This window comes from Lagenorhynchus albirostris, chromosome 14 (genome assembly GCF_949774975.1).
Source record: "Lagenorhynchus albirostris chromosome 14, mLagAlb1.1, whole genome shotgun sequence".
Classification (NCBI taxonomy): domain Eukaryota; kingdom Metazoa; phylum Chordata; class Mammalia; order Artiodactyla; family Delphinidae; genus Lagenorhynchus; species Lagenorhynchus albirostris.
Window position 1 is genome coordinate 67,082,799 of NC_083108.1, and position 18,597 is coordinate 67,101,395.

Below are 18,597 nucleotides of genomic sequence, written 5' to 3' on the forward strand. Positions count from 1 at the left end.
ATAGAGATTAAATATTCATGTTCATAAATTTTCTGTGTCATTTCTGATTTTCCTTCATTTCTGCCTCCATAGGTTGGATTTTGCAAGTATAAGAATTCCCAAACAAAAAGCTTGATTTAGAGGTTAATTGCACACCATTAATTCTTTTATCAAAGAGGTAGTGTGGGATAGTGGAAAGGGTTTTTGGCAGCAGGGCCAAGTTTCATAACCACCTCTTTTGTGTAATAGTTGTCATAAGAACTTCTTGCAGAATATTGTGAGCGTTAGTGATAAACTATGGAAAAGAGTTAGTGATAAACTATGGAGAACAGTTAGTGATAAACTATGGAAAACAGTGATAAACTATGGAAAACAGCTAACAGAGTAGAGGTTCAACAAATGATAGCTAGAAAGGGTTTTGGAAAATAAAACATCTGTGCACTAAAAGTTATGATAATTTATAGTGGCAAGACTGATATGATAAGACTGGGCTCTTGTTAATTCTAAAATAGGTGTCAGGCTTGGGCCTCAGAACACCTTGTAGTAATTCTAATAATCAGTGATCAGGGTAAAGTCTCTGAGAGGAAGGACTTTTTCATGTTTCTACAGATAGATTTTTGGTCATCTATTTTTGCCACCTCTTTCTTCTTTTCCACCTAGGCCAAAGGACTTTATTTAACCTGCATATGATGTTTTTCCCAAATAACAAATTTACTAGATAATTGAAGCCTACCAATCAGCTGCCAAAAGTGTAAACATTTTTTTTAAAGATTTTTTTGATGTGGACCATTATTTAAAGTCTTTATTGTATTTGTTACAATATTGCTTCTGTTTTATGTTTTGGTTTTGTTGGCCCTGAGGCATGTGGGATCTTAGCTCCATGACCAGGGATCGAACCCGCACCCCCTGCATTGGAAGGTGAAGTCTTAACCACTGGACTGCCAGGGAAGCCCTCAGAAGTGTAAACATTTTTAAAAGCAATTTTGATGTAAAATTTCCCTTAAACGTATTACCTACTTTATAGGCTTTCGAAGTGGAAGTTGCCAAACATAAGTTAACTATTTCCTTAATGACTGAAGGTTATCATTAAAATCATTAATTTTTGTTTTATACCTAATTTTTGTCAGCCCCTCACCCACTTTACCAAAAGTAATTTCTATTCTGCAAGCTGGTAAAGCAGATGAGCCACCTGATTAAATAGCAAATGCCAAACTGAGAGTGAGTAGTGAGAAATTCACTTCAATTTTTAAAAATGTACCCACTCTTCATATATCATATGTGATATCAGTTAGCAATCATTGTTACAACCCTTTGAGGTCATCCTTATCATCCTCTCTGTAAGTGGAAATGGCACATGAATTTGGGTGAAGTTAAGTGCCTTGGCTAAAGGCACACAGCTAAAAAACAGCTGGGATAGGATTCTAATGTCAGCCTTATGAGTACTTTCTCTTCTGCAACAGCTGCCTTGGGAGTAAGTCACATAGCTTCAGTTCAAAGCTTTCGTAGTAGTTATTTTTATTTGTTTAGTATATACCCTTTCACTTTGTGTTTGGAAGTTTGTTAAAGGAATACCAAACTCTAGAGCTGCACTGTCCAATACAGTAGCTACTAGCCAGTTGTGGCTATTTAAATTTAATTAATTAAAATGAAAGGAAATTTAAAATTTAGTTTCTTAGTCACACTAGCCATATTTCAAGTGCTCAATGGCCACATGTGGCTGGCCAGAGGCTAATGTTATTAGTACAGAGAACAGCTCCATCATTGTAGAAAGTTCTATTAATTTCTCCCTGTTCTAAATGAACATATATAACAAAATATATTGCAAAAATAATTTGTGCTTATGTATCCATATAGGTGCCTATTTCATGCAAAACAATGGAAACCTACTGAGGACATGGGTTCTGTCCCTTCATTTTTATATGTCATATTTTAATGTGACATAATATATAATTTGTAATATGTTATAAATTTTATAGTGGGTAATATGTGTTTATTTACATTTTACTTGTACGATGGATATGTTTTAAGTATGTTTTAAGTATGTTTTAAGTATGTTTAAGTAATACAAGCGGTCTTATTTTCCTGTATAATGCATTCCTGAAAAAGTATATGAAAGTCAAATATGTGGAATATCAAATATACAAATCTTAAACAAGAGATTGACGTGTTCAGTGAGTGGGGAGCGTTAATTCCTAGAGAACTGAAAAATAAAATCTCAAATCATGTCTTTCCTTTTAAGAATCATTTTTTAATATATATGTTCTCTAATTTTATCTTTTCCATAAAAAATGAGCATAGTTAGCTGTTCTTTGTTCATCCAGTGATGTTAAAGCTTTTCTGCTTTTGGCACCTTGTAATCATTTTCATTTTTGACCCAGTTGTGGTTAAATTATAGATTAATGCTGCTGCTTTTTAAAAACTAGAATCAGCATTTCTATTTTCCCAATCTCTACTCATTTTTAAATAAAATAATAAAGGAAAAGTCAGTAAAATAGTTATGTAATTTACAAACATGGTTGACAAAGATGGTGATGATGTGGTAGCAGGTGCTATGATTGGATTGGCTAGCAGGTTATAGTTAGAGATATTTATTCTTCAGAAGATGTAAAAAATTTCAAATTCAAACAGTGAAAGACAGGTTAGGAACATTAAAGTATAACATTTAAAAGTACAGATTAAATCAAAGGCAGAATATTTGGGAGCACTTGAACTAAGTAATAGATTGTATTGTACATATAAGTAAACAATTTTTTGAAAAATTTATTTATTTTTGGCTGCTTTGGGTCTTTGTTGCTGTGCATGAGCTTTCTTTAGTTGTGGCGAGCGGGGGCTACTCTTTGTTGGGGTGCGCAGGCTTCTCATTGCGGTGGCTTCTCTTGTTGCGGAGCACGGGCTCTAGGCATGCAGGCTTCAGTAGTTGTGGCATGCAGGCTCAGTAGTTGTGGCGCACAGGCTTAGTTGCTCCACGGCATGTGGGATCTTCCTGGACCAGGGCTGGAACCCGTGTCCCCTGCATTGACAGACGGATTCTTAACCTCTGTGCCACCAAGGAAGTCTTTAATTTTATATATCATTACATATTATATACATTTGTTCTATATTTTATGTTATAAATATACATGTGTACCTATGAGCATAGGAATTTACCTCATTACTCATTTGAGCCATGGGAGAGTAGGAAGTTTAGGTTATTATTGGGTTCAGTGATGATTTAGAATTGTGAACCCAGTAATAAAATGTTGAAAGAAAAGACTTAAAGGTCCTTCATTGCTTCCAGGGGTACTTGAAGGGTGAATGGCTTACTGTTTCCCATGTTTAGTCTTTGAGTGTTTTTACTTTAACCGTGTCGTAGTCTGTTTGGACTGCAATAACAAAATACCATAGACTGGGTGGCTTAAATAACATTTATTTTTCACAGTTCTGGAGGCTGGGAAGTCCAAGATCAAGGTGATGGCAGACTTGGTGTCTGGTGAGGGCCCATTTCCTGGTTAATAGATGGCTGTCTTCTTGCTGTGCCTGTTCTCATGTGGTAGAAGGGAAGAGGGAGCTCTCTGGGGTCACTTTTATAAGGGCACTAATCCCACTCATGAGGGCTCCACTCTCATTACCTAATCATTTCCCAAAAGCCCTACCTCCAAATACCATCACACTGGGAATTAGGTTTCAACATATTAATTTTGTAGGGACACAGACATTTAGACTATAGCAAACTCTCTGAGATGAGAAGAATGTCCACTTATTAAAGTCGAAATACTAACAGTTTTAACAAAAGGGCATAAATACTTTGGTGATTAGTTACATTTTTATTCCTGCTAAAATGTTACAAACCCTATTAGTAAACAGTTACTGTAGGTAGCAGTCAAGACATTTATAGCTTTTTATGTTCTTCCCCTCTAGACTGTGAGCACTTGAGGGTACAAGCCCTGTGGTACACATCACAGTGACAGGTGCTGTAGATTTTTAGAGAATGTTAATTGAAGGCAGGATGGAAGGAATGAAAACTTATACTTGTAACCTACTTGTATTTCTGTTATTTGTGAGATTAAGTAGCATGTGTAGAATAATCACTGGAAGTTCTTTGTGGTGAACAACAAAAAATATATGAATGACTCTGCAACACTTTAAAATCCAGGCATTCCCCCTTTAGTCCAGTGTATTAACTAGCTCCTCATAAGTCTTTTTTTTTCCTTTGGCTGCCCTGCATGGCATGTGGCATCTTAGTTGCGTGGCATGTGGAATCTTAGTTCCCCAACCAGGGATCGAACCCGTGCCCCTTGCATTGGAAGCGCAGAGTCTTAACCCTAAGTCTTTCTTCTTGGCTAAAGCTTCAGGTTAAAACCATTGTTCTCAGGGTTTAGGTGCTCTCAATAGTCAGTCCATATTGCCTTCCCTTCTCCATCTGCTACATAACCAGTGACCAGAATGTGGGTATATGCGTGGGGAGTGCTTAGGCAGGGGGTATGTTATCTGAGGTTGGCTGGGCACCAAGTGTTCAACGTTTCTTCATAGGCCCCACTTTTCCTTGGTGTGCTGCACATATATTGCCTCTCCTCAGTCCTAAGTGACCCAAATTTGCCCCTTTCTCAGATGACGCTGCTTCCTATGAAACCTGTGATAGTAAGAGAAAAATTAGGTCACATCAATCTTCTTGAAGTTATAGTAAACAGCTGTGAAACTCAGCACTTCTTGACCTTTGCTTTGGAAGAGGCTGGTGGAGAATCCTCTGGGTGGCTGCTACATCTCCCACGACCTGTTAGTACCAATTTCTTTTAGTCAGGTGGTTCAGATTTTGTCTGGGAGCCTTACAGCTGTGAATTTCCCAGTTGCCAGCAGTCTTATATGGAGCAAGGGGGAGGAGTGAATAAAGCAGTGATAGGAATTGGATAATATTATATTAAATAATGAAATATTTTCAATATTTATTAGACTCGCCTTATATTCTCTTAGTCTATAATTATGTTTTCTTGTTATGATTATTTTCTCATTAACTAATAATCAAAATAGCTCACTTTATTAAGTATTTACTCTATGTCAGGCACTGTGCTGATTTATTCTATCACAGTAACCCATAATCTAGGTTTTATCATCATCAGCTTGAGCTCCATAGTGGCATATCTCTCACAGAAGTATAGATAACTAATTTTTATTCAACAGCTATTCATACATGCAATTAATATTGCATGAGAGTAAGTTGGGAGAGCCCCACTTTGTAAATTAGGTACAGGGATATGTCAGAGCTTGACTCATTATGCTATCTTGACAAGAATGCAACTCTAAGCTTTTAACTGAGAAAATCTTATAAAGTTGGGCTGGGGATTCTGGAAGGACATAAGGGAGGATCAAGGGAGACCTTGGAGCCTTCTCACCTATATCTCTTATCAAAATCTTCTGGAGAAAGGAAGCCGAGACTATGAGCAGCATGATCCAGTCATACCTTTTTTCATCTAATTTATGAGTGTCCTAAGAAAACAAAACCTGCATGCCCTTCTTTAACTCCTTTGTGTATTTGACACCATAACTTGCCATTAACGCTGAACTTTGCCTACCTACTAGGGAGTGGATACATGCATGGGGAGTGGATGTCATACTTTTCGGTGATTTCATTTGGCAGATAGGAAAATCAGTTATTTTCTCAGTGAAGTAATGAACAATAATGCTTTGCTTTAAACATGCAAGAAATTATCAAAATTCATTGAGACTAATTTAAATTTTTGTGTTTTTTCTAGTTTTATTGAGATTTAATTGACTTACAGCACTGTATTAGTTTCAGGTGTACAGCATAATGATTTGACTTACATACACTGTGAAATGATTAACACAGTAGATTTTTGTGTTTCTTAAAATATATACCTGAAATCATTACTACAGACACATTTTGTCTCTCTCCATAAATAATAGAGTTTACAGTTTACAGAGTATACACACACACACACACACATATATAAATACATTTTTTAAGTTTAGCTTTAATATAGAATTATGTAAACTATAGTTAATTTTAGTTGGAATGTGGTACATATTGCCTCTTGGATTATAGAAATCACCTAAAATGTGAAATGAAAAGGGTGGTAAAAAATGTGTATAAAGACATTAAAGATTAAAAAATGGCTGAGTCCAGTGAAAGGAAGTGATCTTATCAATTAGTAATGAAAGTGCATTTACAGGTTATTGTCTTACTGGAGTCTGAGTTTTAACAGCTGCTAGTAGTTTAAACTAATAGAAATCTGAATAGCTCATAATAATTTGAGTATTCATTCTGTTTATGGATTGTTTCTTAATAGAAATACTGAATAGTATTGCCTATCTTACGTTACCTCAAAGTTTAGATACAAAAATGAAATAAGTAAATATGTTTTATAAACATAAAAGGTGCTCTCTTTCACTGTATGTGTGCATAATATAAAATTATAAAATTATATATTAAATTAATTGAGTAGTTGTTTTAGGAGTTTTTTGAAACTTCATTTATATTCCATGAATACAATTTGTTACAATTGCAAAGTATACTGGACTGAAAAAGTTACATTTGTGTTACAAACATAGAGTATTGTAAAAGTATTTAAGCTAAATAGGTGGCCAAGTATTTTAGAAGCAGGTGTCGTATAAGCATGAATGCATTAATAATATGTCAGTTTTATGTGTTATTTAATCGGGTACAAGGTCCTTTGCTGGTTAAATACTGGTAACACATTGATCATTTACTTGTTTTTACTCTGTGTTCAAAAACAAACTACACATTCTTAAGATCATTCTGAAGTTTAAATATTTTATTAATTTTCTGGCCCTTTCTGCAATTAGCTGGAAGGAGGGTTGTTTCCTTATATTCACAGTTGATAATACTAGTTTTTTTAACCAATCCAATTAAACAATACAAAGGACAGCAATCTTATTCTGTTTCTAAGCAAAGCAAATGTATTTTTAATAACAGTTTTAAAATATTATGTCTGAAACACCACATAAAATGTAACCATGTTGTGTTACTCATTACAGTTATCTTAATACTAATCACATATTGATTTATCCCTTTAATTAATGAGGAGAAGTATAAAATAAGTGGAATTTGAATATCTCTCATTTGTCTTGCGCTATACCAGATACTTTGGTGACATGTAAAGAAATCTCCAAAACCCTGTCCTTGAGGAGCTTATGCTATTAAAGTTGGGATAAAAGATTTTAAAGATCATCAAAAAAAAAAAGTAAAAGTACTATGTGAATAAATACCAAAGAATGTGATAAAATCAATGTGTTCTAGAAGGGAAAAGAATGAAAGTTTTAAACGTAATTTGTCTGAAAGAAGTATGCTTACATTTTATGATGTTCAGAGAAGTCAGATTTGATTATAAACACTTTACTAGGTTTTTGAACCAGGACCACCTCAAGTTTAGTTCTGCCGACCTGTTGTTCTAATCAAGAATCCTCATCAGCCTTGGTGGAGCATTGTGTATAAGTAAAACATGCATTATCTTTTCTTTATTTCCAGGCATACTTCCGACAGGGTGTTGCCCTCCAGTACCTTGGACGTCATGCCGATGCCCTGGCAGCCTTTGCATCTGGGCTGGCTCAGGACCCCAAGAGTCTCCAGCTTCTGGTGGGGATGGTAGAAGCAGCCATGAAATCTCCCATGAGAGGTAAATATGATGAAAGTATTTGGTCCAACACTAATTTACATTAGAACATTTCTAGCCTTTGAAGACTTTAGACTCAGGCATTGAGAATGGATAGGTTATGAAATTAGCTAAGATTGGATATTTTAGACCAAGAAAGACAAGGAATCACTGTCAATAGGTGACATTAATGAAGAACAGTGGGATGGTGGTAAGGCCACTGGAAGTTTGTGGACCTAGATTATATTTTGAATTTTTTGTTAACTAACTGTATGACTGGGTAAATGAATCAAATTCTCTGGATTTTAGGGTTACATTAGGAATCCCTATGTTTTTTGTAGTTCTAAGATTTTGTACCTCTAAACCAAAACACCTCTACTAGTAAGTTGATCTGCTCAGTTGGACCAATATGCCATCTAGAAATAAACAGATAAGAGAAGACATTAAACATTTCATGAGAGGAAATATGGATCTAACTGTAGGCTATGTCTAACATTTTTCAGAGGAGCATTAAGAGATTATGTTGACTTGAAAGAGAGAGAAACATGGTAGATACATGGTTTTCTCCTATACTACTTCTGTAGTATACCAATTGGTATTCTGGGACAACAGTAGATTGAAAATAGTACTGTGGAGGTTGGAGGAGTTCTAAGGCTCAAATCAGATTGGCTTCCCTTTGAGAAACATTGATTTTTGAGGAAGGAGTTCTTGGGAAGATTGGGTTGAAAGTGTACACCAGTTGTCATCTTTGCAGAGTGATGGAGACACTAAGGCAGGTTGATGGCAAATAGTAGACAGCTAATGACATTCCACACTAATTAGGTACATCAAGCAGAACTCTATTTTTGTTTCTGAAATGGTACATTTTTGAATTAACCTAAAAATTTTGGTGGCAGTATCATTAGGTAATTTATTTAGTTTTGAAAATGTTTGCAGCATTAGATAATTTTAATATACAGGCTAGTATGGTACTTGGCTCAAAATATGTGCTAAGTAAAAGTTTGATTAACTAAATGGTACTCGTATGGCCTCTGAGCAATTCATAGCTATAAAAAAATACTTTCCTGGGCTTCCCTGGTGGCGCAGTGGTTAGGAGTCCGCCTGCTGATGCAGGGGACGCGGGTTCGTGCCCCGGTCCGGGAGGATCCCACATGCCGCGGAGCGGCTGGACCCGTGAGCCATGGCCGCTGGGCCTGCGCGTCCGGAGCCTGTGCTCCGCAACGGGAGAGGCCACAACGGTGAGAGGCCTGCGTACCGGAAAAAAAAAAAAAAAAAAAAAAAATCTTTCCTGAAGGCGAAGATTTCATGTTCTAGAAAAAAAGTGGAAAGGAAGCCTCTCTTCATGCGATTTTATAACCCCATACAAAGCTGAGTCTTTGCTGCAGGAACCTAATGGCTTTTCCCACTGGGGGACCTGCTGTTAATAAACTCTGACTTAAAGCAGATGTACTTTGGAGCTCCATGACTTGGGGGGGGGGGCGGAATGGACAACAAAAAAGATCAATCTGTCTCTCCTTTCCATTTTTCTAGTATTTTCTCATTCTCTCCCTATATCCCTCTGCAAGTAATTTACATGGAACATTTTTTATTTAGTTCGTGAAGATATCCCTTCTTTATTCTGAGGTGTTTCTGCCGCTGCCTTAGTATACTGGAGTGAATGTGTTGAGATCAGCAGAATCATACTTACCGTTTTGCCTTTGAAGCAATTTGTTTAGATAAATATAAGAAAATCTTCTCTACACTGCAAGAAAAAGCTCAGTGCTTCTTTCAGCCTTAGGGTTTTCTGTGCCATGTTCTTTCCCATCTTATACTGAGTGACCTAAGGGCGACCCTGGAAAAAGCTGCATCTTACAGGTGCCTGGAGTGCTTTAATATTTTCTTCTCTTTCCTTAAAGCAATTTAACTTACTTATTTTTGGTATTGCCTTTACCACTGTAGCTATTCCAGGTGGGCTTTTCTCATCAACATTTTATAGAAAGACTGTTGCTTTGCACAGCGTTGTTCTGTGCATCATTTAACATCTTAATGACCTCTCTTTTTGTCATATGGTTATAATTCACAAAATCTGTCATCATTTGCTGCCCATTTTTTACCCACTGTTTATTTTAGCCTCCTGCAGCGTTCTCAGTTTCTGCCATTGTTGCGTAACTCTGCAGTCCAGGACACTTTACATGTAGGTCTGATCTGTTGTGTCAGTTGTTTTTGTTTTGCAATTCTGAGACGCAATAGGGAAGCTCCCTCGTCCAGTGCTTCTGTAAGCAAACAAAGCTCCCACGATGTGCACAGCGTTCCTGTGGTTTGGCCTTTTGGGGACGTTTCAAGATTTTTTTAAAGATAGGGCTAATCTATAGTAATATACTCTTGTTCCCAAATAAATATATTAATCCACTTTGGAACTTACTTGATTTTTAAAATTTTGTTGTTGCCTATATTGCTAACTGCATTAAGTCTTTTTTACTTTACTTTTGTGGTTTCATTCATGCTCAACAACCAGATATCAGATAATCTACTTTTCCTGTAGATATATTTACATCACTATATGTAATGTATTTCCCTTAAATCATTTATGTAAATGTCCAAATAAGTATTAATATAAAATGAGACTCTTTAATGACCCTCAAATTATCCTTTTACTATTTTCCATTTCTCCTTTTTAGATAGTCTTTCAGCAATTTCAGTTCATTGTATCTATAAATGTTTATGTAAATTTGGATGGTGTAGCATAGTACTACTGCCAACGGCAGATTTAATAATGTAATTACAAAGTGAGACTGTGTTTACCTTTATTTGTTCCTCTAAAGACGCTAGGGCTGCTTCTTGCTGAGGGTTCTCTTGTGTATATTTTCTATCCTCTTGTTAATTTGGTAATCTAAAGACTATTACATTTATAGGCTATCACCTGTCGTGGTGTTTCTACCAGCTTCAGAAGATCCAGGAAGCTGATTTTATGAAGTACTGGTAGAAAATGGCTCGAATATATAAGCTTTTCTCTCAGAGTCAAATTGGGGCTCACGTTTTATTTACCTGATAGTCCACCCTTGGTAACTCTTTCCCTCTGATTCTCTTTTAAGTGGCAGTCACTTTGCACAGAGGGCCTGTTTCTGAAATGTTATGTTAAAAAAAACCTGACTTTTCCCCCAAAGGTTGGGCTCTAATTCCAGTACTGCCATTTGCTATCCCCTTGACTGAGCAAGGTTGCTTCCTTTCTCTGCACCTCAGTTCTTATCTGTAAAAGGGGTGTGATAATAAGTACCTCCTAATATTGTTTTTTAAAAATATTTATTTATTTATTTGGCTGCATTGGGTCTTGGTTGTGGCACACGGGATATTCATTGTGGCATGCAGGCTCTTCATTGCAGCATGCAGGCTCCTCTAGTTGTGGCGCGTGGGATTCTCTCTAGTTGTGGTACACGGTCTCCAGAGTGCCCAGGCTCAGTAGTTGTGGCGCATGGGCTTAGTTGCCCTGTGGCATGCGGGGATCTTAGTTCTCCAACCAGGGATTGGACCTGCGTCCCCTGCATTGGAAGGCGGATTCTTAACCACTGGACCACCAGGGAAGTCCCCTAATAATTGTTTTGAGAATCAAGCCTTGGCATGTAAAGGCAGGCCCCTTTAGGACAGTTTCCCTGTGCAGTGTGATGCCCTTCTTCTCTCTGTGGAAAGAAGTAGCAGCAGTGGTAAGCTTGCTCTTGTATTTGTGTTGTGGGTGTGGAACAAACACTGCACAGCACACATGGTCCTTTTGCTGAGCACTTGGTGCCTGGAAAAACTGCGTTTCTCCTGAGCATTGGTGTATTTTTATCTAAAAGGTTTGGGAATTATCTGAAGTGATCCTTTATTTTGCTTTGTCCTCTGTGAAGCGTTAGAGCTTAGTGTCCTGTCCACCTTTAGGAAGTGTGCCAGGGCTTATAGTCTCTAAGCTGAGTTTTCCTTACTTTATTTTCCACTCACTCTGACTTCTGTGTTTTCCACCTTATTTCTATAGAAGGCCTTTGAATCCTTTTGTAATGAAGTAGGATATAAATAAATTCACAAATGAACCCAGAAAAATATGAAGTGGCTTAGACAAAGAGCTAAACATGTCAGTTTTTATTTTCTTTTTTTGGGGGGAGGGTTAAGTTTTCCTTTTAGTGTGAACCAAAAGTTTTTTGTTTTTTTTTTTCCAGTTAAGGTAAAATGTACATAACATTTTTAGTTATGCAATTCAGTGGTATTAAGTATATTTACAGCGTTGTGCACCCATCACTGCCATCTGTCTCCAGAACTTTTTCATCTTCCCAAATTGACACTTTGTACACATGAAACAATAATTCCTCATCTTCCCCTACCGCCCCAGCTCCTGGCAACTACCAGGGTACCTCATATAAGTGGAGTCATACAATATTTGTCCTTTTGTGACAAGCCCAGTGGTTTTTAATTTAGTTTCCCCTCTAAGGAATTAGCCTAAGAAAAGGTAAAAATTAAAAATAATTAGATATTACGAACCTTACCTCTAAATTTTGGTTTTTGGGCTATACTTTACTCTCATTATACTTTGGTTACCTTCTTACCTTGTCAGTGGTTGCTGTTCTCTCTTTGGATCCCTGTTTTGGAGATTCATTCCAGAATTGTTTCTTCCAGTCTTCTGAGTTTGCAGTACAGTATTATATTATATCCAGTAATAATTGGTAGTGGTATCACCAGGTTTTTAGGAAAGTTGAAGCTTTTTAGTCATGTATGCTAATTAAATATTATAAGGATAACTTGGAAGGCTGCAGAATGTCTTCATAGTACCTGAGACAGATTGAAGTCTGTAAAAATTTTAGTTACCTTGAAGGTGATTCATAGGAGACAGTCAGTAGAGTATCATTACTTTGGAATAAGGCATTGTGCCTGTTAATGCATTTATTCCTCAAATTCTGTAAATTTTAAAATTCTAAATATGTCTGAAATTTATCCCTTGCTGTCCATCTGTTTTGTCATTGCAAATACAGGACTTTTTCTCTAACTGGTTTTCCTGGCTATTATCTCTTCCAAACCAGTCCATGCTTTGCTTCCCTTCCAGAATGAACTTTCTAAAGTGTAAGTTTGATCTGTCATTCTCTTATTCATAATTCTGAATTTTCCCCATTGTCTACAAGATAAAGGCCAACTACCTTAGTATAAAAGATCTTACTTCTCTTTTATTCTCATTACCAAGATATTCCCAGCTAAAACTACCTGCAGTTCCTGGAAAACACTAGTTTCTCATAGCTCCGATTTCTATTGAGATGTCATTACCTCTGGAAAGCATTCCTAGACCTACCTGAGTAGGGCTAGCACCTTTCTCCTCTGTGGTCCCATAGCACATCCTACCAATGCTGAGAAATCTGGATTGAAAGTTGTGTCATTATTTTATATATTACTAAGAAAAAATAAAATGCTGATAAGTAAATTTCTTTCTTATCACTTAACTTTTTATTTTATATAAACTGAAAGGATTCTTTTAGCCCCATTTAGACATAGAAATAACCAACCATTGTGAGGCACCATTGGGTTCATGGACATTAAATCTCAAATTCAGAAATGTTAAAATGTGAATGAATATGCAGAACTGATGAAATAAATATAGCATATCTTTTAGTTGAGTGTGATTATTTGTTTATTATTAGCTTCTACTACATTCTTACAAGGTTTTCAAGTGTCAGGAAATGTGACTTTGTTTATCTTAAATTCTTAAAGCCTTTACATTTTGAAAGCACATAACTGGTGTTCAATGATTGTTGCAAAGTGCCTTTACATTCTTATGAAGTTGTTTTGACATTGGATATTTTATATATTATGCATGATTTCTATAAAGGAAAACATCTTTACATCTACAGGCTGCCAAAACTCTGTTCCATCTAGCCTGAGAAAATCACACAATTAGTCCTTTTGCTAACAGCCAAAGTTTACTGTAGAATAGGAATTAGAATCATAGAATAGTATAGTTGGGAAGAATCTTATAGATCACCTAATCCAGCCTATACAGTTTTTTTTCTTTTTTTTTGAATTTTATTTTATTTATTTTTTATACAGCACAGTCTTATTAGTTATCCATTTTATACATATTAGTATATACATGTCAATCCCAATCTCCCAATTCATCACACCACCACCACCCCACCCCTGCCACTCTCCCTTCTCGGTGTCCGTACATTTGTGCTCAACATCTGTGTCTCTATTTCTGCCCTGCAAACCGGTTCATCTGTACCATTTTTCTAGGTTCCACATATATGCGTTAACATACGATATTTGTTTTTCTTTTTCTGACTTACTTCACTCTGCAGCCTATACAGTTTTTATACATTAAAAAAAAACTTATCTTACCACTTTTATTTATCAAATGAGTGTACAACTGCTAACCAGACCTTCTGATTAGTGAGTATGGACAAATGAGACGTAATTACAGCCCAAAGCAGAGAAGTTTGACATTAAAATTTTTTTAATTTACATCAAGTGAAATGGACTTTTTGTGTATATATCTTTACACATGCATAGATGCAAACATAGATACATTTACATGTATATACACATATGTATTTAATATTGACATATACTTATCTATAACGTGTATAGATTTATGTAACCATCACCACAATCATAATTGTGATACATTTGACAAAGTGAGGAAAGTAAGGTTATGTGGCTTTGAAATCCAGGTCTCTTTATCCTTAGCTCAGTATTTTCTGTGTTATTCCACATCAGCTTCCTTCCCCATAAATATTCTCTGGGCCATTCAAGCTGCCCTGTTCATCATTCCTTTTCATTCCATGTACCTATCTTTCATTCCATGCACCTTTGTTTAGGACAAACCTGCCTAAAATACCCTCTACTCACAGAAGAAAGTACAAAGACTTGTCTAAGTCCTACCCTTTCTTTAAGAAATCAGGTTCTGTTTTTATGAAGTTTTCTGATTACCCTTGATAATCATTCCCTTTTCCAAACTCTTATAACGTATACTGTATTTGAGCTTGCATTATAATTTATCTTTTTATATATGTATAGTCTGTTTCCTATATACCACAAATGGAAATTTGATCTTTTACCTCTTAATCCTTCCGTTTCATTTTTATTTAGTAAAAATTTGTACAAATGAAGATTTCCTTTTCTTTTGAAAATCTTCCAAGTATTTCCCTTGGTCCTCTAACTGTGGCAATGTTCTCTCTTCTTTCTACGATTGTGTAGTTTTAGAGGCTCTATTGGATGGCTCTTTTTTTGAACTTAGCCATGGTTGCAATGGTTAAAATAATCACCAGCTGAAAAGTAGAATCTTTGCTGGCCATCAGTCATTTCGTGCCATCTGTGTCTGAACACTCTTCCTGTGTTTTGGGAACTCCCTGTCTTTTACTTCTGCCTCCTTGCCTTCCACTATAAAAGTTGAAAACATCAGATCCTAATTTTCGCATCCTCCTTTCCACCTGGGACTCCACCTTTGAATTAGGAGCTAAAGGCTAAAAGAAGAAAGGATATACAGAATTTGTTCCAGTGGTGGCAGGTGGCAATAGTGACATCCGTTTTCCAAGGGCGGCATTTAGTAGTGGTGGAGGCAGAATTACAAGCTGCAATGTCCTGTGTTTACTTGCAGTGGTGATGTTGCCTTCACCAGGAACTTTTTCACAAAAGTTGACTGTGGGTCTGGAGGCCTGGTTTTCCACCCTTCCCAGTAGCCACTCAGTGCATTTCTTCCCTGCTTAAAATCAGCTGGAATTGACTTCTTGTGTGAACAAGAATTTTGCCCTGTATAGTATCAGAGAGCCTGGACTTAGAGCCCTGCAATAGGTTCTTGCCTTGGCTTTGTCCCAAGCTATCTGACCTTGCGTGAATACTCAATACTTAAATACTCAGATTCTTCATTTCTAAAATAATGGTGTTGGGCTTCCCTGGTGGCACAGTGGTTAAGAATACGCCTGCCAATGCAGGGGACACGGGTTCGAACCCTGGTCCGGGAAGATCCCACATGCTGCGGAGCAACTAAGCCCATGCGCTACAACTACCGAGCCTGCGCTCTAGAGCCCGTGAGCCACAACTACTGAGCCCACGCACCACAACTACTGAAGCCTGCACGCCTAGAGCCTGTGCTCCGCAACAAGAGAAGCCACCGCAGTGAGAAACCCTCACACCACAACAAAGAGTAGCCCCTACTCACCACAACTAGAGAAAGCCCACGCACAGCAACGAAGACCCAACACAGTCAAAAAAATAAATAAAAATAAATTTAGGGCTTCCCTGGTGGCGCAATGGTTGAGAGTCCGCCTGCCGATGCAGGGGACACGGGATCGTGCCCCGGTCCGGGAAGATCCCATATGCCGCGGAGCGGCTGGGCCCGTGAGCCATGGCCGCTGAGCCTACGCTCCGCAATGGGAGAGGCCACAACAGTGAGAGGCCCATGTACTGCAAAAATAAATAAATAAATAAATTTAATAAATAAAATAAGGGTGTTTTCAAGGTCTTTTCAGCTCTAAAATTCTGTTATTTTTGCTTCTGCTAATTGGCCATTGGGATGCTAATGTGTGATCATCACTGGCTGCCAAATCCATCAGTGGATACCACCAAAGTTCTGCTCACAGTTATTTCAGTGTGGCATTGTTCTTTTCCTGTTCTAGCAATTCCTGGGCTCTTGTGCCTGTATTTAACCCTATTGGTTAGCAAATGTTTACTGGTACTGTGTACTGCTTGCATCTTGATAGGTGTAAAAATGTTCTTTGTTCTCTGTTTAGTGATCTGATTGAAGGGAAAAATGCTTTAGGCACCAGTAGGTTTCGAGGTTTCCGTGGTAATGTTGATTCGGATGAGAGCTCCTTAGTGGCAAGTGGAGATTTGAAGTCATAAATTGTAAAAATTACATTTTAATGCAGTACTGTTGGCTGAGAGATTCAGTTTAAAGAGACCAACCTTTCAATAGTTTTTTTTTTTTTTTTCACATAGGCACAGTGGAACAACTAATGTGAAACAGTTTTTCAGGAAAGCTAACAACAAAAGTGTTACAAGTGCTACCTCACTGTAAGGTTATAGTCATTAGCTCTGCAACAGTCTTTTAAAAAAAAAAATAGGGCTTCCCTGGTGGCGCAGTGGTTGAGAGTCCGCCTGCCGATGCAGGGGACAAGGGTTCGTGCCCCGGTCCGGGAAGATCCCACATGCCACGGAGCGGCTGGGCCCGTGAGCCATGGCCGCTGAGCCTGCGCGTCCGGAGCCTGTGCTCCGCAACGGGAGAGGCCACAACAGTGAGAGGCCCGCGTACCACAAAAAAAAAAAAAAAAAAAAAAAAAAGAGGAGGAAGAAGGAGCTTAGAGGTCATCCACTTTGAAACCTAGCTTCAAATGGAAAGAATCTCCCTGTGGCTTCCTGACCCCTAATCTGTGTCCTTTCCACGACATGAAAATAAAATGAGATAAACATTAATTTTGTCTTTCATCTTACCTTAGTAAACTCAGACGATTTCTTTTTTCTTCTTGATATGCACAGAAACCAAAAATTTCATGTGATTTGCTTTATTGTGATATTTCCTCTGTTGCAGTGGTCTGGAAGTAGACCCACAGCATCTCTGAGGTCTGCCTGTATATAGTAGGGGTGGGACTTGAGTGATGTGCCTGTGATATTTTGAGAGGGCAGGAGGTCAGAGAAGGGAGAACCATTCAGGGAAAGTGGTGGGTCCTGATCAAAGAAAGACCAGAAGAGAGGACAAGTGTGGTGTATGCATGTGAAAGTGATGTAAGGAAATTACTGGAAAGACATTGGTGTTACCCAGTCGTATGAATGAGTGGACAGTAAGGGTGGTGCTAGATTGAAAGGTTGAAGAATTTGTACCTGAAACAGGCCATAAAAAGGTATGATAAACATTTGTTTCTAGAGCATATTGGAAAAGATTGTTTTGTGTATAAGCCTATATTCTCTTATTTTCTTTTGTTTTTCTTCAGACTCCCTCGAGCCCACTTATCAACAGCTTCAGAAAATGAAACTGGACAAGAGTCCCTTTGTGGTCGTGTCTGTGGTTGGGCAAGAACTCCTGACAGCTGGCCATCATGGGGCCTCTGTGGTTGTCTTAGAAGCCGCTCTGAAGATTGGCACCTGCAGCCTCAAACTGAGAGGTTCCGTTTTCTCTGCGCTGAGCAGTGCTTACTGGTCTCTCGGAAACACAGAGAAGAGCACTGGATACATGCAGCAGGACTTGGATGTAGCCAAGACCTTAGGTAGAGTTATGCTTTTCTCCTTTATTTCAGTACAGAAAGGAAATGAAGAAAGCTGATTAACCTGATGTGAATGGGAGTAGTATGTGCCATGAAAAGTGATTGTACCTCGGGAACATTCTCTGTTTTAGAGTACTTAGGTCTTTAGGGCTTTTCATTTAACAAGGTATCAAGCTCCCAAAAGGCCAAAAGATATGGATTAACATATTCATTGCCTCCTCAGAGATATGGGCTCACAGATTTAATATCTCAGATGATAGATTTGTGGGTGAATCTTTGACCTTAATTTTCATTTTTGCCTACAACAGAATGCACCATCATTTTGTTGGACGAAATAGTGCAGTGCAGTGGTTAAGAGTGTGGACTATGGAGCCAGACCGCTGAGTTTAGAATCCTGGCTCTGCCACTTAACTAGCTGTGTGACCTTTGGCAAGTTGCCTAATCTCTGTGCTGCTGTTTCCTCATTTTAAAAAAAAATGTGGTTTATGATAATCATCACAGTGATTATTCAAGGACTTGGAGGATTGCAGTAAGAGAAGAGATATGGTGAGTCTACCATCAGCATACTTGTAAAGAAGCAACATATTATGGTAGGTGTGGAGTAAAGTGACTGAACCAACAAGCTGATGGTTGTTCAGAAACAAAGCAATGACCTCTCATTTCCAGAACACTTATGTCCCTGACTGCAGTTGTATGTTATAACATCAATAACAGTTGTCCAGAGATTTAACTTCTAGGACCATAACTTCCTACATAGAGTCTTTTAGAAGAAGAAAAGAAGGCAAGTGAAATCTTAGCTAGTAAATCTGTGGCTGTTGTATTAGGATGGC

At 37.8% G+C, this 18,597-nt stretch overlaps 1 protein-coding gene across 1 annotated transcript in view; it reads left to right on the top strand.

Annotated features, from left to right (window-relative positions):
• TTC28 (tetratricopeptide repeat domain 28) overlaps positions 1–18,597 on the top strand; it is a 405,403-nt gene that overhangs the window by 104,567 nt on the left and 282,239 nt on the right. The window contains exons 2-3 of the mRNA XM_060121992.1: positions 7,460–7,607; positions 17,498–17,770. Coding sequence (XP_059977975.1) covers positions 7,460–7,607; positions 17,498–17,770 — 421 coding nt within the window. The remainder of the gene's footprint in view (positions 1–7,459; positions 7,608–17,497; positions 17,771–18,597) is intronic.